Raw genomic sequence first — 22,668 nt, 5'->3', positions numbered from 1 at the left:
TCTTTCCTCATAGAAACAGAAAGTCTGACATTGTGCTGGGCACATTGTAGACCGTGTGGAAAATTACAAATCTTATCAGGGGAAACAAGCACAACAGCTGTGACTGGAAGTTATCTAGTGGCCTACTGCCCGCCTATAAAACAGTGCAGGACCCTGCTTTCTCTAGGAACAGTGCTGATGAGCTGTAGTACAGTATACATCCTCTGCCGTGACATCAGCACAGCCTGGCTACGCACAGTTAACAACCTGGTGACGTCTTTGATTCTGTGTGTCAGTGGGCTCCAGATGAGTGGGCTTAATGGATGTAAACCTTCAAAAAGGAAAAAAAGAAAAACCAAAAATCAGCATGGTCCTTTCATGTGCCAGACTTTAAAAAAGGCCTTTAGGTGACATCAGTGGTGTCCTTTTTGTTTCTGTGTGCATGGTCTGAGCAGATGGCCTCCTTATTATGGTATATATATATATATATATATATATATATATACACACACACATATATCTCATGACAAAAGGTATGATCCCACAACAGTGTTTGACATATTTTTACATTGCAATTGAAATATTTAGCCTAGCCATGACAAAGTAACCCCAAAATAGCACAATAATGTATGTTATCGAAACTACGTCAATTTACTCAAACAGCCCCTAACAAGCATTTATTAGGGAATGGCCTTCAAATCAAAGTGATTTTGAGCATGAGTGAGGTGCATGAGCATGAACATCGTTTTTTTCCTTCTTTAATTCCTCCATTCTTTAACTCCCCAATTAATTCTTTCCTTCCTTCCTTTGTCCTTTCCCCAATTTATTCCTCCTTCGATTCTTTCCTTCCCGATTTTATTCTTCCTTAAATACATCATTCGGTCCTGTACCAATTCTCTCCTTTCCTTCATTAGTTCGTTCATTCCTTCCTTAGTTTCATCCTTGATTCCATCCCTCTTTGATTCCTTCTCTTTTTATTCCTTACTTTCTTTAGTGAGTTCCTCCCTTAATATCTTCCTTCCTTTATTTGTTCTCAGATGGTCTACTTGTAAAAATCAAACATGTTCGCTATAATCACGACTACTCCAGTTGATCGGAGGCATACTACAACATAATGTGTGCAACTAAAAAAAAACACCTTAAGACTGGCCAGGATCTTGTAAATCTGTCATGATCATCAGTTTTTATATCATCTAATGTGTTTTTGTCTTTAGGCAAAAAGAGGATGATCAGAAAGATAAAATGAAGCCTGCCTAATAAACGATTCCTGAAGTATAATTGATCCTTATCAAATCATTAAACTTGCATCTCATCTTTAAACTTGCTGACCTTAGCAGGTTTGTCATACAGCCTGCTGGAAGAACAAAAAGTACATCTCCAAACCCACCCCTGTAAAAGTTGTATTGCACAATCTACATGAGAAACACGCATGGGAAACTACCTCTTTCAAACATTGCAAACCCGTGGACCCCTGCGTTACTGTGGAGGGAAACAGTATCTTCTGAATGGTTAACATATGCCCTTGACTAAATGCAGAGGTTATGATAACATAATATAAAAAGGGGTAGTTGCTGAGGGGAATATTGGGAAGATGTCCCTCAAATGTCAGTTGAGCATGATTATTGAGGGTTCCCTCAAAATAATTTCCCCTGGGGAGTGTAACCTATGCTGCACATAATATGAAACAGATGAACAGTCAAGGAAATGAGCCATCGGAGGAAGAATAACAGAACTTATTTGAAGTTAGTTTGAATATAGAAAATATGTTACTGTACTGGAAAATGTGAATATGACACTAATGGAGTTTGATACATACCTCCCTTTTTTAAGTCCATTTTGACCAGGTTTTTCACCCATATCTTTCGAATTAATGAACTCTTGTCTCAGTCCAACAGGCTGCATCTCAACACAGCAGATCAAAGATGATGACAGTGAGTGACTAGTCATTAAACAAGGATTTATGTAATGGTGTAAAAATGTCTGGAGGCAAAATTTCTAAAATCCTTGACTGAAGCGCCTTGGATGAAGATGTTGTTATGAAACCAGCCCTTTGGGAGGTAACAAAAAATGACTTCTCCCATCAGTAGGGAAAGGAAGGGAAGTACCTGGAGCAGGGACTACAGAATTGAATAACATGCCATACAGTAAATTTAGAAACAGTAAATCATTTCACAGTCCTATCACAAATGGTTCAGGAGGTAGAACAAGTTTAGACTACTTCTGAGATTTGTCCGGGTTTTATCAACATGTTGAAGGACAATCCATAATGTCCAGCTAAATGTGTGGCAAAAACTACAATAATTTACGCAATTATCAGCGGCCATACGTTCCATTGTCTGCCTTGTTATAGCTTTTAATGGGTCTGAGTCATTGCAAACGATTATTAGTGCTGTTGTCCTTTTCTGATGTAATCAAGCAGGCGACGGAGCCAAAAGGCTAATGAGCAGCGTCTGTCTGTGAGGGAGGTCAGCGACAAACTGAACCCAGATATGAGGGAAAAGTGAGAAAGTGTGTGTGAAAGAGAGCTAGAGGGGAGGTGTGTGTGTGTTTGTGTTTGTGTGAGACAATCTGAACAGTAGGGCAGATGCACTTGGGGACTGATGTACCACAGTGTCACATGTCCAAATCTATATAGCCCTTTTAATCCAATGAAAAATGAGAAGTGTGCGGTAACTTTGTTAGAAGTGGGTAATGCAGCCAGGGGAAATGGAACAGGGGCCAGATTTGCAGGCCTCCTCCACATTCAGTGTAAGAGCTAACCTGATTTTCACTGTGCTAGGTCTGAGACCAATATCTCCCTGCATCACCAAAAAGCCCATCAGGAGTGATTAAATAAACATGATGGACAGTTTTCTGAAAACCTATTAACTGTGACGTCTGTTTAGCATGCACTTGTATAAACAAGTATATCCTATTACCACCAAATTTAAGATTTTAAACTGAGGGTGTGACCCTCGCTTGTACCTTTTCAAGGGGTACTTACTTTTAAAATATGAAATACAGATACTGTTCACAGGCTACGTAACTATTTGATATTATATAGACCATAGAAGAGACTGGAAAGTATGAAAATAAGATGAGCAGTTGAATACCCCCATTGTGTCCATCTGTGGTTTGGCTACCCAAGTACCCAACATGAGGCTCATGTGGAAAGTCAGCTTCATCAATCAGTATTAATGCCAACAGTAAGTATTGCTTCTCAAATAACCAGGATGACTGAGAAGTTTAGGTGACGCAAAAGTTTGGAAGAAGGGCAGATTCAACAGTTTCCTCAGCATGAGTGGCGCATCTCACCTGTCAAAGACGGATTATGTGTGCAAGTATGTGTATTTATATGCTGTGCAGAGACGAGTCCAAGTATATATCTGTAACTACGTCAGTTTATTATTTCAATTATGAGTGTAATCATTCATCTTTAGCAATACAGTACTTTGTTTCAGGGTGCCATTTTTTTAATACTTATCTTAGTGCTGCCACATCCCCTAACATGGATTAATCTTTATTAAAAGAAAACAACATTATCTTATAATAGAGAGTAGTATTTCCCCTATGTGAGGCTATCAGCAGCTTGTTATGGTGATATTTGTTGCTACTGAGACCATTAATTAATATAAGTGCCTGTTGGGAAAGGAACTTAAAAACAAGACTTTGATTCTCAAAACAGCTTGTCCTTATGCAATAGTCCTGCATGATAAGACATAATGTGACAGGGTGTAAAACAGACTCAATGGGGTAAAGAAATACGAGTATAGTGAAAGCTCAGAGATTTTTCTATACCATTATGCTAAGGAACAGATCTTTTAAATACCTATGGTTGAATTAGGTTACTGTAGTCAATGTTGCAATTCAGAGAGCAGAGCTGATCAACAGAAATGCTGAATTTACAGGATTGTATTGACTTGGGTATTAAAGGCAAAGGCAGGCATTCCTATCTGCTTATGTCATTTATGCCATCCAAAAATAGTCTTGCAATTCCATTTCCAGAAAATGTATGGACAACTTGCACCTTACCCTAAAATCATACAACTTGATAATAATGTTATAAATTTCCTATACAGTGAGAGATTTCACCCACACGTACCAAAAACTGCTGAAAATACTTTTATCACACTTGCATACTGCAAAAGTGTTGAGACCAATGTTTACCTACACTTTAAAGTCATTACTTAATTAACATGGATTAAACCATATTGATCCGTTTTTAAATTAGGACATTTAACTCACTGAAGATGTTATCCAATTAGGTCTGTTAGACACATTACTTTTATGTAATGTGTTTACTAAAGCTTTAACAAAAAATGTGGGATTAAAGCTGCAACTGATTGTTGTCATTTATCAATTATTAAATCATCTGTTCTATCTAAACCAAAACAGTAAAAATGACCAACACAGCTATTTAAAACCACAAAGTTATGTCTTTTAAAATTGCTTGTCCTTTGCAAGCAACAGTCCAAAACTCAGTTTACTATAATATAAGACAGAGAAAAGCTGCAAATCCTCACTAGCTGGAACCAGGTGAAGTCTGGCATTTTTTGCTGGGAAAAACTAATGAAAAAATGTATGCAAGATCACAAAAGCTGTTGATTAATTTCCAAATCATTTTGGCTCTGGGTAGAAAGTTCTGTTTTACGTTTGTATAGTAAATGCCTTTTGAATACAAGATGGCTATTTTTACCTGCCTGTGTTTAGATGTGTATCTGAGCAGAGGACAGAGGATAGGAGCACATACAGGGTGTTGATGTGGACAGTTTCCAACAACAGCCATGTGTCCACTTATCCAGGTCCTCCCGTCTCAGCTTCTCTTCACTCCTCGGTGATTAATTAGCAAAGTGAGTGGTATTAGTCTATCAACAGGCTGAGGGAGAGGATGAAAATATTTACAGAGCTCCCAGGAAGGGATTTCATTAGGAGTTGCCTCTTGGTGGGTCGCCTCCTCTCTTCATGCCGACACAGAGTGGGAGTACTCTGAAACCTGACCCTGAATGGCAAGTAGCATGGTAACACTGTTAAATGCCATAATGACAGAGGCAATACAGACATGAGGCAGAAAACAAAATGTTCATTTACTTATAGATCTAGACAGATATGAGTCAAAGCACATACAGTGACGGGAATTAAACTGCCTCGGAACGAGAAAGGCTAAAGTACAGAACATGGTATGAAATATCTAGGGAACCAAAGCAAAACCCCACTGAGACTCAAGGGTAATAACATCAACCCGGAGTCTTGGGAAAAAAAATCGGTAAGCATCAGTCTTTTGGCTAATCTTTCTCACTTTGCTGTACACTGATTGGCATGAGATACCCCGCTGCTGTGTTATTTCTTCTAGCTCTACTCCTCCTCCCATCCACTCTAGCTTGCTCAGCAGGGGTTAACTGACCTCAGAAGCACACAAAATGAGCGCCCATGGGGCAGTTGAATGTCTCTGTTATTTTCCCCTGATAATCATAAAGTATATGCATCTTATGACCAATTTAGGAGCCTTGGATTCCAATCTCCAATAACAGTATAAAGTATGAAAGCAAATATTTCACTTTTTGAGCTATTGTGCTAGCATACAGTTATCAGTTACCTCTGGATCCAATGATGTACACAATATTTTGATGAGCTGATATTCAATAAAGCTAACTACAAACCGCTCAAGGTTAATGAATAATAAACAGAAACACTGAAATGCAAGGATGTAGAACGATACTTATCATTCATCAAGCACAAAAAAAACTTTTTATGTATTAAAATTGGAAAAATATTTTCCATGCTTACCCTGCATTCATAGCCCTATTTGTTCTGTGAAGTCTGTTGCCATGATGCATTTGTCTTTTGGGAGAAAATGTGGTTGTCGCCACTGAGAACACATGGAGCTATTTTGGCTCTGGTTGTTGAATTCCTTGGCTTGTTTCCTAAAACTTTGACCTGTTCATTGAAAGGAGGAGGCATAATCCAACATGCTCAGCAAGTCCTTTATTAAATCCTTTATTTTATTCTTCTGTCTTGTGATTGAATGTTACTGGTACAGTGGTAAACTTTGGGCTGTTATATCTAAACATTTAAAAGACATGGAACAAAAAAAGAAAAAAAGAAATAGAATTAGTTGTATGCCTCACTCAGACTAGTTTCAGGTCAAATTTCAACCAACCAACCAGATTAAAGCTACAACTCACCCAATCAATCAGAGTACAGCTTCAAATTTGTTTCAAATTTGAAGGGATTCCCTTCAGGAGTTCCTGAGAAATTGTGTTCACAAGGCCAAAACCATGTTTTGTGAGGTCACCTTTGACCACCAAAATATCATCAGTTTGTTCTTGGGTCCAAGTGAACAGCAGCCTGCCATCATAGAGCAAGGCAAGACGCAATTCATCGGGCAGTCTCTCCTTAAAGATATTCATGGAGTTGCACTCTTTTGAACACATGGAAATTGACAGATGTTTGGAAAATGAGGAAGAGCTTCAGAGAGGATCATACCCTGTTTACTCTCACCACCACAGATCTGGCAAATCGCTGTGTGAAGCAATTAACCATTATTTTTCTCATTATTTTACCTTTTTCAGACCAGGGAGGTGTGGGTGGAAGCCAACAGTCCTCAACAACTGGACAGATCATTGTGTCATGCAGCTCTGAAGGACTTTGGTTCTCTTAGGGATTCGTGTTCCCTATGGAACGCCCACTTTCAGGCAACCAATGAATTCCTTACACGGTGTTTTCATCCATCCTCAAATTATTCAAATGGCCACATATTCCACTTGGAAATGTCACATTGCAGAAGCTAAAGATGTTCTGTCTTTCCTCTGTGTCTTGAAATATCCAAATAAAAACAGAACAGAAAACTAAATTAGAAACCTCCTTTCCAGGGACTATGTGCTGATGACAAGACCTTGGTGCCATCCACTAACTGGCACTCCTTTAAAACACAGCCAAAACAAACTGCTTAAGCAAGGCCGCCTCAGCAGAAAATGCTGGGAACAGGACAGCAGACTACACGTAAAATGTTCAAAATTACTGTTTTCAGTAGCATAGTGGGCAGACACAACAGACAATTACACATATATTCCATCAAAAAGGAATTATGACTAATTTTCACAGAAAGTAGATACGTGACTGAACATATATACTGTGTTTTCCCATAGTGCCTGTTGTCTGCAGATCTGTGCATGAAACAGGACTGGAGGGATGGCCAGAAGACTGTTCAAGTTGGCTGTAACAAAGTTCTTGACCTGTTGTTCAGTTTAGGTCAAGTGAACTCAATATCCCAGAATATGGAACAAACTTGCAGGAACCTGATGACGAACAGGGAAACGACTGAAAGATGCAAGTTAAGACCATTTAGAGTCTTGTTTTATGATTCTGAGTTGTTGTTTGCGCATAATGTCAGCGGTCGAGCCCGGCTAAGAATATTTTCAGAGCAATAACGTATGTTCTTGTAAAATGTTAATGCTTCCATTTACTGAGTCATGGCTCTTATAGCGCACAAGCAAGAAGGATCTAAAGAGGAATTCCAGGAAAATATACCTGTAGCAGTTCTGATGAGTTTATCACCGTATGAAAGCAAAACAAAAGGGTGGAATCATAATCTTTAGATTTCCTTTTAAGGCAATAACCTTATGGTCTGTATGAACACGTCCATCACTAGATGTTAATAGCAGACATTTTGTTCTCGCTCATTGTCTCATGAGGTTGCTTGTTCTCCTATTGCCTCTAAATCTGATCTATAACATCTAAATCTACCAGTCAGCTGACAGTAAGAACTCCAACTAAAATAAATTAACTCTTGTTTCAACTCAGACATAACTGAAATAGATGTTTTTAGACTTCTTAAAAAGGTTTTGTTGAATTCATTCAGAGCATCTAAAATTTATCCAGAGTTGTTACCTGACCGCAACACTGTGACTTTGTAATCACATCACTATGACTTGTACATAGGTTGTATATAGCAACTTGTATAATCACACAAAGAATCCCCTGCTTGGTGAGATTACCTGAACAGTTCGACAGGAAACCGCAACCAGCCCTCAGATAATTTTAGATACCCAAGTTTGGGAACAAAACATTACTGGCTAGCGATACTACCGATACAAGTGTTTCAAAGTGATTATTTCCCAAAAAGCACAAATCCATTGCACAAAGGTGTTTGCAGATGTTATGGCAATAATGCCAATTATGATTCTAATCCAAATGATCATCATACAGTCCTGAAATGTTTTATTTCTAGTCCTAGGGGAAAATTTACTTTGATTTCATATAGGTGATCAACACAGAATGTGTTTTACACTCAACAAAAGAAGTGTAATTAGATTTCTTTTGCATATCAACAATAGCGGTGGACTTTGACAGAGTCTGACAGAATTGAAGATTCCTTCCTGAATAGTTGTCCAAACTACAGTGCATTTATATAGGATTTCTATGAAAAAGTTATAGGATGGAAACCAATTCATGCTCCAGCTTTCTAACAACATGGTCAAACTTCAAATTTGAGATGGAAGCTGTGTATTTAGCCATATTTTTGGATAATATGACTGTTTGGAACATAATGACTACATGGGTGGAAAACAGAAAAGTGGATTTTACATATGTTTTGATAGTTCTTCCACTGGCATGAAAACTTGTCACCATTTTTATTTGTGGCTTACATGAATCAAAGCTAACTGCAGCAGCTCCACAGTTTAAGGAAAATAACAACTCGTACATGTTTTAAGACAGGTGTTTTTTTTAAATTAGATTTTGAGTGGGCTATATTGTCTTATCTTGTTCCAGCGCCATAATCTGTTCTGTCCAGTGGAGGTTATAATGTTTACCAAGAATTGTTTCCAGCGCATTATACGCAGCTCCAATTAAAGAACATGCTATAACAAAGGAAGCCCGTTTATTTGTTATACGACAGGGTTGTCGAAGACTGAACCATTTCCTCCAAACACATCTGTCAAAGACTGATCTGTTTGTTACTACAGAGATGAGAACATGACAAAACATCGCCAGCATGGCGCAAGTCACCCTCTTCCCGGAGGACGGGGGTGTTTATATGGTCTGGAGGGCCCCAGGGTTATTGACTCAGCTGAGCCCAAACTCCCCAGCAGCTTCAGAGAGAAGCAGTATGGCCAGAGGTGGTTTAAAAGGACAGTGGGAACAAGATGAGATACTGTACAGACAGTATTGGCTATATTCATACACAGATGTATCTTAAAAGAATTGAATTTACGCCACACCACCTTTGCAATGGTCCCCTGCCTGGTTATGGATCTTTTACAAGAGAGAGGGTCATGGGTGAGAAAGAAAACTCAATGCTGTTCACATGCTGTTTACATAAGGAAAGCCTGGCTGGGGATAAGAACAGGTTCCAGACCCTTAGTACGCCAGTGTGTGAGTGAAACTTCTCCGTCTTACGCGAACAGGTTCACGTACACACACACACACACAAAAACTTACATTATGTGCCAACAGACACACACACACTGAATTTTACTGCAGGAACACATACATTAACAACCAGAGAGCATACTGCCATAGCCTCATACGGACACCCAAAAAATAAATAAAATACCCACGTCATTTCACTTTAAAGTGAATATATGACAGTATGAAAGTAACTAGGAAACTATTATGAATGAGAGAACATAGAAGCAAATTTATTTGTTTACACTCTTACAACCTGTCTGAACATAATGACAAATCGCTTTAATAAACAGAATCAAACCTTGAGAGCACCATACTCCCTTCCTTGCTTGAAGGCAACATTGCCTCTTCCTCCATTATCTTAGTCTATAATGGCCCTTTGGCTCAACAGATCGTACCTTAAGGAAGCCAAATACGTCTGTCTGCATGACAGTTCACTGTTTTATTGAATTCAAATGACATCTGACTGATAAACCTTAAAGGACTGGAAGGAAGTACAAATAACTTTTTTTTATCCTCTATAGATCTAATAAAGAGCTTAAAATATTCATGGGAGAGGTTACACTGCAAGGAGAAATAGCAAGCCTCCCTCAGCAGCCCCCACCCAGTATTTTCCCATCCCTCCCTGTGTGTAGATGTAAAAAGGCAACCTTGGGGAGCCCAGACCTAAACAATGTGACTCTTAGAGGCCCGTTAGAGGCCTTCCCACCACTTTCTCCCGCAATCTCTTGGACGTTTCCTGTTTGTGCAAAAGATTTTTTTGTCTTTGACATATCTGTTCTTTTGCTCCGATCAAGGAGGAGTGTGGAAGCTACATCATTTTACATCTCTAGGGTCAAACCTCTGGGTCAGTGATTTCCGTGACGTTAAGCAGGAATTGAGACTTGGGGGCAAAAGTTCAATCCAAAACCAGTGTGCTTACAGGTTGTACACGTATTCCAGACTCTTTACATTACCAACTAAGAAAAAAAAAACAAAAAAAAAAAAACAGAGCTGATGTGACAAAATGCACTTTCTGTTCTGTTACGCTTTGTCCACGTCCCTCTCATCCTCCCACACAAGCAGTTTTTGAGTCAGGCTCATGCAGGCAACAACACTAACAAGGCAGGTCCACTCAGTGTGTGAGATGCAGTAAATATTTTCTGAGCCTTGACTGCACCAGAGGGATGGTGTGAGAGCTGTCCTTGACACCTACGCAGCACACTGAGAAAATAAAAGGCTTGTTAAAGTCACATTGGACAGGTCCCTTATGGGCTATCCCAGGGTGATTTATGTAGTGCTGGATATTTAGGGCTGTCAAAAGCCCAGAAATTTGTTCTGTACAAATGAATATTTGTTGTGTCTAAACAAAGCATGAGAATGTTGATCGTCAGTTAAATCAAAATACAGGTTACAAAAAAGTATTCTGGTAGTGAGGCCTCCATTATCTACACTACAAACAAAAAAACACTGTATTTGCCATTGTTAACTGAACAACTTGGCTCCACCAATAAACATCAGTCATAAAAACAAGGCGCATACATTCTATTGTAACACTGTAATCACTACAGTAGTTTAAAACATAATTATTTGTTAATTAGGTAGCTAATTAAGCTCATAAATGTCTTAGTTAACATCTATTTCCATGTCAGGGTGTAGTTCTTCACATAACAGGGGAGTCTCAACATATGTTCTTGATTTCAAGGTATTGATGAATGTTTTTTTTTCCCCTAGTTTTTCCCTCATTAAACATAAATTTATATGGCACAGTGCTCCAAAAAGTAATCATTGGCATACAAGAATGTGTCCAAACACAGACAGACAAACAGCACTATGATAACATCATGTCCTGCATTTCATGTATCATAGTTTTGGGACATTAAGATGGCAGACGTGAGTAGGTCTGTAGCCAACTGACATGACATGGATTTATGTGAATACAGAGTCGATATTTGGCATCTAGATTCTGACCTCATCACTCCCTGTAAAGTGTTCACCAAGTTCAGCACAGCAGGGAATGGGGAGCAATGATAATAAACTTTCCTCTTCACAGGGGAATTTTGACTCTTGTGTACATGTGGTTGCTGTTGTAGAACTGGGAGACTGCGACTAACATGAACGGCAGCGGACAATTTTTTGCAGCTGTTTTAGAGCAGAATTTGCAAATGAGCAGAATAGCGTGTGTGTGAAACAGCAAAGAATACAACCTTTAAAAGGAATGTTATTCCAATAACTAGCATATCACCACTAGGACATGGATGTAAGATTAAAGTAGCAATACATAGTGGCAGCAGCTTAAATCACAAAACAGGAGTTCAGCAATAAATATATAAAACAAATATGAAAAGAACAATATTAAAGCAAGATTTCATATAATACACTTGAAATATTTCTCTAATTCTTAGCTGAATATGGAGTGCAAGTGTGACAAAGACCATGTTTTCCCATTGAAACAACAGTAACATCCAAAGTACAATAGGCCTACACGTTAGCATTTCCTGGAGACCCAAACACAGCAAGAAACCATCACAAAAGAGCAACAACCTCTCAGGAAATATAATGCAAAACCAATTAAGCAAATAACAGCTAACTCAAACGTGAGAATTCATAGTTCGCCAATACGCAAAGCAACAGCATGAAAGCACTGCAATTAAATAACATGCCAAACATAAACCAGCCAAGAGGAAATAAGCCCAGCAAAGCAAAAAGAAACCATAAATAACATAGGGAAAGGGCAGCAGCTACAAAGGCCAAGACACAGGCCACACACAGATCAGTCAGAGAGCAATTAAATCCCACCAGCGTAGTCAGCCAAACATTCAAACACTAACTGAGCAGAGGCTAGGAAATATATCACAACATAGCTGTTAGCAAAGCAGCAAGCCCCTACCTTCATGAAATGAAGCAGTGATCTCTGTAGCATCTCAGCAGACTTTGGGAAGAGTAGCAGCAGAACCAGATCTCCACAGCAGGTGCAGGAAAATCCTTCATGCTCAGGTTTGAAGTTCAAGTTTGAAGCCGACGAGGGAATGACAACTGGCCAGAGGGAGCACCAAACATCGTTACTATTTCCCCGTCAAAGACGTCCTGAAGCAACGGAGACAGAAATGATGCCAAGTGAGCTAGTTTGTGAAATGCTACATTAGCAACAACAACAACAACAAGCAGTTAGCCAGCAGCGGTTTGCGGCATTTTTAGGGCAGAGTTAGCATCATAGCTTCACATTACCGCCATGGCAAGAGTGAGGGGAGAATAACAGTTTGAAAAAAACTTGACATACAAGGCTGCGTTCAGTGTATATTGCCTAAAGCGGTTTGTCACCTGTGACTTGTGTAGCAATGCTAGTTGTCGGCCTAAACCACGAACTAGCTTCGCAACATTATTTTGTAACAATGTATCAACTTACCATCATTTCTTAGCTAGCGTCCCTTAATGTATAGTCATTACATTTGAGTCACAGAGCTAGCCTGTGTTTTTCTGCAAGATGAATCCATGTGGATCAGTCAAAAACCTTGGCAATACCATAAAAGGTAAAGTTGAACAGACCGTTTTCACTGGATACATTATGACCTGTCAAACACAGGTGTATCTAATAACATTAGTAATTGCTTCATACCATGGCAGTGATAGCTGGAATGGAGCCATGGTTAATTTTATTAGTTCCACCTGTGCCTTTCCTGCTATGAGGAGTCAAATTATCTGCTGTGAAAAAGATTTATGTGTTCAATTCATTTGGGAAGGATGAGGACAAGAGTTTCATAACCAGATATATTCAAACAGCAAAACATGTTGAGCACAAAGTGGATAGACCTTAAGAAAAACTGGCGATGTCAGTCAAATCCAAGATATGAAGCCAAGTTTACTCTCAAGTTCACTGTCAGTATAGCGGGAGAACTTTGTGTCTTTTTTGTGTAAAAACATGAAATTCAACTTGCCTCCTTACTACCAATTAAAATGTAACAAATTCACACATGGGTTTTTGATGGAAACCATGCAGCACTAACCTGTAAAATATATTTATAGACATATACTGTAAGATGACTCAGCTACTTGTCAGTCAATACTGGTCACCAGTTTACAGTTCAGATCTCACACAGTATTGTCTTTCTTCAGCAGGTGGCTGTGCATTGGTTTGGCATTTTAGTGCCTGTATTGTTCTGGTAAAAGGTCCGTACTTCCCCGCAGTGCTGTGTGCTACCAGTAATTACCTCAGTCATCAATTCATTCTACTACAGCTTGAGTGATAACACAGCTAATCTTGTTAGAAGGGATTTGATTAACAAGAACATCACCCACTATCACACCTCCAGGGTATGAACATTTGAGACAAAGCCTTGTCCTCTTTTTGGCCTTACTCACCCAGAAATTATGTATTACCCCGCAGATGATAAATGACCATATTCCTTGGATTTTACTGTAGTTACATCAGGTTCCAAAATGTTGCACAACATGAATTTAGAAACACTCTTGGAATAACTATTAATGCTTTTTCTTTTTTTAGAGTGAATTGCAGAGTTCATTTTCAGGACATAAAGTTTTGCTTTTGAAACCACAACCTGAATTAAACACCAACCATCCATTCTAAAAAGGTACAGTCCTATAGGAAATTACATTTCCCACCCTAACCCACCCCCACCCCAGATCTCCATTTTTAAATCATCAGCATGTGTTTCTGCTTGTACTCAAGTGAGTGTAAATCAATGTTGTAGAGCGGGGTGTTGCAACAACATCCTGTGTCTACTGAGAATTATTTGTTTTGAGGAAAACAGTTAGAGATTCAAAGCTTGATACATAACTCTCTCCTCACTTCCTGAGATGTCTCATGGGTCAGATATAGAATTCTTGTGACAGCAAGGTTGAGACCATGTGGACGATTTGATACTGTACGGATTCTCATTGCTGTGACAGGATACGCAATAAGAAAACATTTGCCTAATGGATGATTCTTATCATTCACAGTAACTGAAGACATAATGGAGCCTGATTATAATCCCCTGGAGGTGTAAATGGTTCTGTTGCTGTGTAAAGTGAGTTACTCTCCTCCTCAACCTGCCCCTCCTGAAAAATGACAGGAATAAAGACAGAAGAGCACTCTGCTGCATGTCATGTTTTCCAGATATTTGTACCTGTTGCCTTTTGACCCTATGTGACCTCCAGGAGGCTGTGAGCCATTAAAAGCTCAGTAAATGTGATCATTCTCAAATGACTAGGTCACACCTGAGTGAGCAAAAGCCACCAAACAGGACCTCCACTTAGCTCAAAGTGTTTGTTTTTCCTTTCTTTCCTCATTTATCTTTATCGTAGGTGAAGGCTTTCTTCACCATCAACACTGCGGACATTGAAACTGAGGGGATTTAGGGGATGACAGCCACGTCGACTCATCCATCACTATCCATCTCCATGACAGTTGCAATAGACTGCAGCAGAGAGGTGAGGATGTGACCCACTTCTCAACACCTGTCAGGACCTTGAGAAAGAAAAGAATAGTGAGAGACAAATAACTTTAGCACCAAGCTGTGTGTGATGTTTGCAGTTCCTAAAAATAGAGATCTCTTCCTATTATAGCTGGTTTACACAACCGTAAAGTATGCAGCCTTCAAATACCTCCCTTTCGTGCCAATCATATTCTTTAATGACTCATGAAATTATTAATTGCAGTACCGTTTTACCAGTCACATTCATCAGCAAGTGCCTCAGTCCCACTTTAATAGTCTTGACAAAGCCAGCTTGACCATGGGGAGTTGTCAGGTTGGTCACCCTGACACAGACTCTCACACACACCTAACAATACATCCACTTCTTTAAAAAAAAAAAAGTTTGACAAATGAGTGACAACTGAATCACACACTGGAAAACGGGAAATGTTCTCAGGAAGCCCAGCAAGGAGTGAAGGAAAAGTGGTAACCCATCTCTCTGGCTCCAACCCGCGAATTTTACCCCCGCTTCTAGCCCCTGATACAGCCTGATCCAAGCCAAGAGTGAGCTCGTGGCAGCTATTAATACAGTGTGTCGACAGGTCCAATCACAGTCAGAGCCTGGCCGTTCCTTTCATGCTGTGTAGAGGACAAGGGACAGGGGACTGTCATGGGATCAGAGATGATACTAGTGGAATAAGAGAGGTGGTCGAGATATCAAAGTAAGATTTATCAAAGTGCTAGTGTGTGTGTGTGTGTGTGTGTCTCTGGTTAATTAAACTGTAATGCTGAATTAAATGCCCTCAAAAGATTGTGCAACAGGCCTAGATTTGGCACTTTAATCAGTTTTACCTGTCAAAAGCAGCTATAGATTTCATATGAAAGAGAAAGTGAGTGATTAAAAGCAGACATTAAGGGAGAGAGAGGAGAGACGGTGCTTTGGGAGTAAGGGGGGGGGGGGGGGGGGGGGGGGGGGCGGAGGAGGAGAGGTGCTATTGTGTAAGAGCTTGTGCATGTTTGTTTGTGTGTGCGCGCAGACTGTCGGCCAAGAGAGAGATGCTACAATACGTAGCTGACTGGCTCCAACATAATTCATTCATTATTGTAGTGTGTGTGTGTGTGTGCGCGCGCGTGTGTGAGAGAGAGAGTAGTGGGGGGTGTGTGTGTTTGCGTGTCAGACGGTATTCCTGCTCGTCTCGCTCCACCAGTTAAGTTAAATCAGAGGCAGTCACTGGCACACTGCGGTGGTCTCTCTGTCTCTCTGACTGTCCTGCCCTGAAAGCATCAACAGCCTCCTGGTTCAGCACCACAGGTAAGAGCACACATTACCTCATGCTCAGGAATATGATTTTGCCAACTTTTTCTTTCTAAAAATTCTAAAATGTTTTGGCTGTTTAGAAGACATGTATCTAATGTTCCAACGCTGAAACAAAAAAAAAGCTTCAGTTTCTGTAAATATTTATCTCACAAGTCTTTTGTTGAAATTCGCTGATATTACCTCGGGGACCCATGTGTAGGAAATGAATGCAAAGAACTAAACCTAATTGTTAGATTTGACAGGTGCCACCTGTTGTTGCTGTTTGTTCAAGTTGTTCATGTGAAAGTCCTGTGTGTGCAGAGCCTTTAAAACAACTACTGTAGCTGTGCAGTGGGGATGGGAAGAATCCAAAACTGCATTATGAAACTATACGAGTGGGGGGAGCGAGAGGAATGGAGTCTATGCTAAAGTTTACTCTGACGTACCAGGTCTCATATCCCTATAGTCATGGCAAATTTGATTTATATAGTGCCAAATCACAACAGAAATTATCACATGGCATGTTTCATATAGAGCAGGTCTAGACTAGACCGTGCTCTATATTATATTATTTACAGAGACCCAACAATTCCTGCCATGAGCAATTTAGAAAATTGGATCCACTTCCTGATAAACAGTAGCTTTGAGCTGTTTGAAAATCCTCACTTATGAGGAATTCAGTCCGCGAGACACACTGGAAAAAGGGGTGAAGGTAAAGAAGGCAGGGTGGTTGTGGAATAACAGAGGAGGATAAGTCAAGAAAAAAACAGAAAAAAGGTAACGTTTAATTTTCAGCCTTGTCAGTGAGAGGGGCAGCTTGTACTGGAGATTGAAAATGTTGAGGAAGAGAGGAAAGAAACCGCTGCAGACACCAAGAGTTACGTGTGGGTTTCACCTTTATAGGTGCTTATTTCCCCCTCTTATGTTTATGTTATTTAATGTAATCTCAGGTTCTACGGCAAAATAATCTAACAAACTCCTCGCTGGAAATAAATTGAACAGAAAATTGTTCATAATCTGTTATGTTGTTGCAAGTCAAAGTCCTGGTGGCATATTTCCTAAAATAAAGTACAGAAAATGAGGGAAAGGTTTTAAAGGCAGAAGTTTGTGCTGTTTAATTTTGCAAGTCACATGAAAGCTCGGTTTTGTAAACAGAAACGTGCAGACATGGTTTCTGAAGCCAATATTTCCATTAGCTCCTCTCCTGCAGGCACAAGTCTTCATTTAGGTCATGGACACTGTCACCCTCACTCTCAATCACACACATGTAGACACACACACACTTCATCAAAATCTTCAGTTCTTTCTCTTTCTGAACATGTGTTTGTAAAAAGTGCATATTTTAGATGAGAAATATGTTAGTTTGGCGCGTTTTTCAGCTTAATTGCATGGCACCACTACACTTAAAGAGTTTCTTCGGCACTCAATGAGGTTTCTGTCGGTTAAGTTTCCTACTTCAAAAACTCTTCAGCTCAAGTGACTCCGTGTAAGTTGAGACAGGAGGAAGTGAGTTGTAGGAGGTTACAGATGAGGTGCACTACGGTTTTGACAGCCATATTATAACTCTGCGAGGAGTAATAGTGACAAATTGAGCTTTAATGTAGTTTTCAGATTAAGATAAGATAAAGGTTGGGTTTACAACAACAGGAAGCACCGGTGGTTTGCGGAACAGTCTGTTTACCGAAAAAGCCTACACGAGTGGATGATCATGAGGTGGGAGGCTGAGGTGGTGTGTTCCCAGTAAGATGAACCTCACTTCATAATGGGCTGATATAAATCATTAACTCCATCAACCAGACATTTTAGTGGCTCTCTCTATGAGCAGCCAGATGGTGGTGCTCATGTCAGAGCAGCCGGGTGCTCAGGCCGAGGGCAGCCACAGATAGCTCTGTTGATGGGAACCACGTTTCTATCCGAAGTCAGCCCAACTCGCTCGGCCCAGGCTGTGATTGTAACTTTTCAAGGTTTAGCTTTTTAAGGAATTCTTATGATCCCAGGAAGAGGCTGTGTTTAAATACCCCGGAGTAGGATTAGAAATGGAATGTCACTGCAGTTTCATTTAGGAGTCAGCCGCCGCTCTGTGGAACAAAAGAAATCCCCAAACTTCCTCTTAAACTTGATTTTATTCATTGTAAGCGGCTATGTGTTTGCAAACAATGCAGAGCCTCTCAGTCCATTGTCTTGATCGAGAGGATGCAGCTTGCTCATGGACCTTGTGAAGTAGGTGTTTACCTTCCTGTTTGTGGTCACCCAGGGTTTATGGCTGTCATTCAGTAATGTGCCATCTCACTGTGAGCTGTAGCTCAATGGACACAGCCTCATTAAATCACCTGCTTCCGTGTCACCTTCTGCCTGTGCCACTTCACCTTTATTATGGGGCTCACTTTTATATAAAGGCGGCAATAACTTCCAGCCTTGTTTATATTCACTCACCACACGTCCCGTTGCCTTGAGAATCTCCCTCATGGAAAAATAAAATGCCAAGCCTTCCATTAATGGTAAAGGGCATGCGGTGTGGATTTTCCACTATATTTCCATTTGTGGTCACCAGAAATCGTCTTAGCATCAAGAGATTTTCTTAAACTTTTTTAAATCCCCAAATTGTGAAACTGATATGTGTGTTGTTGCCCTTTTCAGTGTAGTTTAAAATTGCAGTCACCCACTGTTAAAATCATTAAAGAAAGAAAACACATGTACAGCAAATCTAAGCAGCGACATCTGTATTGGTACTTTACCCTACCTACTACTTTTGGGCCTGTGCAGGAAACTCTCAGAGATATTTCATTATTCTGTTGCCCTTGGCACCCACACATCTTCCACACTCGACTATCCACACATCTGCAACCGATATGGTTGTTGCTTTAATGCACTGAGGGGTTTTTTCAAAGAATCCATCCACTGAAACCTGGTGGAAAATAAGGAGACTTGGAGATAAAATAGTTTTACTGGAGGAGCTTAGATTGTCTTAATGCCAACCAGAGGGCAGCAGGAATGCAGATAGGGAAGGTTTGTACATTCAAAAAGTAGCTGTAACAGTAGCAGCTGCAACTGGATTTCTGCAAAAGGCAACTTTTTAGTATTTTTTAAATAAATATATGTGCACTAACTGACAGGTTTTCCATCATGATATCACTGCACTCTATCAGCTGTGAGTAAAATCTTGAAGCTAGGATGCCATCTTGTGGGAAGACGACTGCTTAGTTTAGTAATACTGGTAATACGAAGATTTCCATTTCTGTTTAGAGAAAGTAATATACAAAATAACAAATTTACTATTCTAAAAAACAGCACATACAATGGTTCTGTATAATCTATATATGTTATTTACCCATTTCTGAGCTGCAAATTCAAAGCATGTTTCCCCTACAATCTTTTTGATTTCTATGTAACCACGAACATATTGTCATTTTCGTGTAATTAGTAACAGAAACTATCTTTGCAGCTATAGTAATAGTATACATGAGGCTTATGCTAATATTATTGCATCAGCCCCACTAAAGACGCTCACTAAGCTGTTCTATTAAACATAAAGACTCTAAACAAAGGGGAAAATTTCTTTTTTTTTTTCCCATTTCACATTCTGCTCATACAAATGAAGCAAAAACTAGCCCTGAGGCAAATTTTCCGCAGCACGCAGGTTTGATTTTCTCACAGAGCAAAGTTTCCACAGAGCCGAATCCCTGCTGTCCTGTTTGTTTAGGTGTGTGCTGATTAGAAGTTCTCATGCTGGGTACAATGTATCTCTGCACACCAAGGGTTTGAAACGTGACATGTCTTTTACAGTGACTGGAGCCTCAACCCCCTCTTTCTCTTTCCTCCCTGCTCCACTCACTACCTCAGTGTTTAATGGTGTTGTTATCCAAGATCACACTTTTCCATGCAGTCTTCATTAACACAGGTCATAACACAAGGCATAAATGTTCTCCTTCCGGGTGCTGACAGTCCACCCAGATGGACGGGCCATTTGATAAACACTGTACAGTTTTACTGTTGCCATTCATTAGCCGAGAGACGATTTAAAGAAGATGGCAAAGAGCAGATTGTCTGAATAATGATGTTTCAAGTGCATTTTTGGAATATTGAATAACATACAACATCTGTTTTTCATGGCTTCTTATTTTACAGAAATAACATAAAGCTTCAGGATGGCTCTAATGTGCAGGTCTTTAATGAGCTGGTGTAGGGTGAGCACTTTCATGGGTGCTCGTGTGGATTAGCGTTTATGGGCCATGCCAGTGGTATAATGATTGCTCTCCCCCTAGACTGCCTGTGACATTTTTGTTGTGTTTCTTTTATAGGACTCGCTGAGGCCCTCGCCCAAGGCCTGTATCAGTCACCACAGACGCACCCTGCTGACAGGGCCCCCTGTTTAAAAGTACCAGGATCTGGCACTAAAAAGGGAAAATGCAGAATATAACGACAGGAGCAACAGACGGGATAGCTCTGACATGCGGCATGTCTGGAAGCCACGAATTCATCTTCACCCTGGTACCCATCGTCTATGGCTGTAACTTTGTCATCGGCATTGTCGGAAACAGTATGGTGGTGGCTGTCATCTACTGCTACATGAAGCTGAAGACTGTGGCCAACATATTTGTTCTCAATCTCGCTGTATCTGACCTCACCTTCCTCATCACTCTGCCCATGTGGGCGACCTTCACCGCCACAGGATATCACTGGCCCTTTGGTGGATTCCTGTGCAAGGCCAGTGCAGGGCTTGTGATTTTTAACCTCTACACCAGCATCTTCTTCCTCACTGCACTCAGCATTGACCGATACCTGGCCATTGTGCACCCAGTGCGATCACGCAGGTTCCGCACCGTGGTGTACGCACGTATCACCTGTGTGGTGATCTGGCTTTTTGCCTTTGTGCTTAGTGTGCCCACAGCACTGACCAGGGATGTCCACAACATCAAAGACTCTAATAATACAGTGTGTGGCATTCTGCACCCGCACATTAAAAATGCCAGGTTGAGTGAGCTCCTTCTAGCCATCAGCCTGATGAAGAGCTTGCTGGGCTTCCTGGTGCCCTTCATCATCATCATCACCTGTTACTGCCTCATCGGACGGGCGCTGCTGGGGGCAAGACACATCCAGAAAAGCTCCCGTTCCCGGGATGACGAGGTACTGCGTATGCTCGCAGCAGCTGTCCTGGCCTTCTTCCTGTGCTGGGTGCCCCATCAGGTGTTTCACTTCATGCAGGTGCTCACCCAGCTGACAAAGGTAGAGAACTGTGCCATCCTGGAAATCATTGACACCGCCATGCCCTTCACCATCTGCATCGCCTACTTCAACAGCTGTGTTAACCCTATCGTGTACGGCTTTGTGGGGAACAACTTCCGCAAAAACTTACTGCGGCTGTTGCGCTGCTCGCCAGGTGGACCTACTGGGCCTCACCTGAGCATCAGCTCCAAGATGAGCGCCCTGTCATTCCGTGCCTCAGAGGCACTGAGTCTTACATCCAAAAGTAAGGCCTCTTCTGACGTTAAGTGAAAAAAGAAAAAAAGAAAGAGGGTACAAGTTCACCCACCCCACTGTTTTGGTCTGTGGTTAAGAGTCCGGGGATGGAGACATTCCATGCTTTTAAAATCCCCAACTGTATTACCAAGCACTGACTCATGGAGAATGGCTGCAAAGTTACATTCATGTCCCTCTGTGAGTAAGTCAAAGAGATATTTACTACAGTCTGCAGAATAATTATTTGTAAACCATCACACAGCACTCATGCTTGTCACATTCATGCTGGCAAAATTTCTGTTCCGCTATATGAATGGGGTGATTCCCTGCAAGAGAAGGCTATACATGATTACATATCGCTTTTTCTATTATTTATATAAGATATGCATGTATGTGCAGGATTTTGTCGCCATAATACAGTGATGGGATACAGTGCAGTAATATATCGTCCAGTGATAACCATTCTGTGTGCTCAGCAGGTCTTTCACCAATTGGAACAGTTATCAAATGTTCAGCAAAAACGCCAAAGCTAATAAATAAGTCACTCATGCATGCTCTGCCGCAGATTTATACATGGAATAATTGGATATGTGTAGCAAAAATATGATGTAAATTTATCCGTTATTAACATATTTGACCATGACTAGTATCTAAATAGTATTGTCGAATTATGTGCTCTGTGTGAAAATGTATAATAAGTGTTTGCATAATAAGACTGTAATGCTGAAATGTTTCCAAGTCGAGGAGTAACACACTGTATAAATAAGAGTACTACACAAACACTCCTGGTCGGGTGATCATTGTCAATAACTATGGTGGTTGTATTTGTGGTATTTAAACATGTTGATAGATTTTTTTTTCTACTCTCTAAGTGTACAGTTTGTGAATATATGAAAATATGAATAAAATGAAAAATCTACTGTCCAAAGTTGATTTTTTTTTGTTGTTGTTGTTGATCTTGTGTGTTATAAATCATCAGGAAAATGTGTCTTTGGTTACCAAAACATCCAGAAATAACAGCTGATCTGAGATTAAGTAACTGTGAGGAATCAGAATCAAATGACTTTAGTTCAAAGTTTTCCCAAGCAACTCGTAGCATTTATTAATCATTGACTATGCATCATGTAGGGCTCTGTTCCTCCACGTAGCACCTAAAAA

The 22,668-nt window shown here is 40.4% G+C and overlaps 1 protein-coding gene across 1 annotated transcript; it reads left to right on the top strand.

The window, feature by feature from the left end:
- The first annotated feature begins 15,808 nt into the window (after positions 1 to 15,808).
- On the top strand, positions 15,809 to 22,424 carry agtr1 (angiotensin II receptor type 1). The gene is made up of 2 exons (XM_022767170.1): positions 15,809 to 16,068; positions 20,352 to 22,424. The coding sequence occupies exon 2, from the start codon at positions 20,458 to 20,460 to the stop codon at positions 21,544 to 21,546; it is 1,089 nt and encodes a 362-aa protein (XP_022622891.1). The 5' UTR covers positions 15,809 to 16,068; positions 20,352 to 20,457; the 3' UTR covers positions 21,547 to 22,424.
- Positions 22,425 to 22,668: the final 244 nt, after the last annotated feature.

Source organism: Seriola dumerili, unplaced genomic scaffold, assembly GCF_002260705.1.
Source record: "Seriola dumerili isolate Sdu_G_001 unplaced genomic scaffold, Sdu_1.0 BDQW01001124.1, whole genome shotgun sequence".
NCBI lineage: Eukaryota > Metazoa > Chordata > Actinopteri > Carangiformes > Carangidae > Seriola > Seriola dumerili.
The sequence above is the reverse complement of the archived record's forward strand: the minus strand, read 5'-3'. Positions and strand labels throughout refer to the sequence as shown.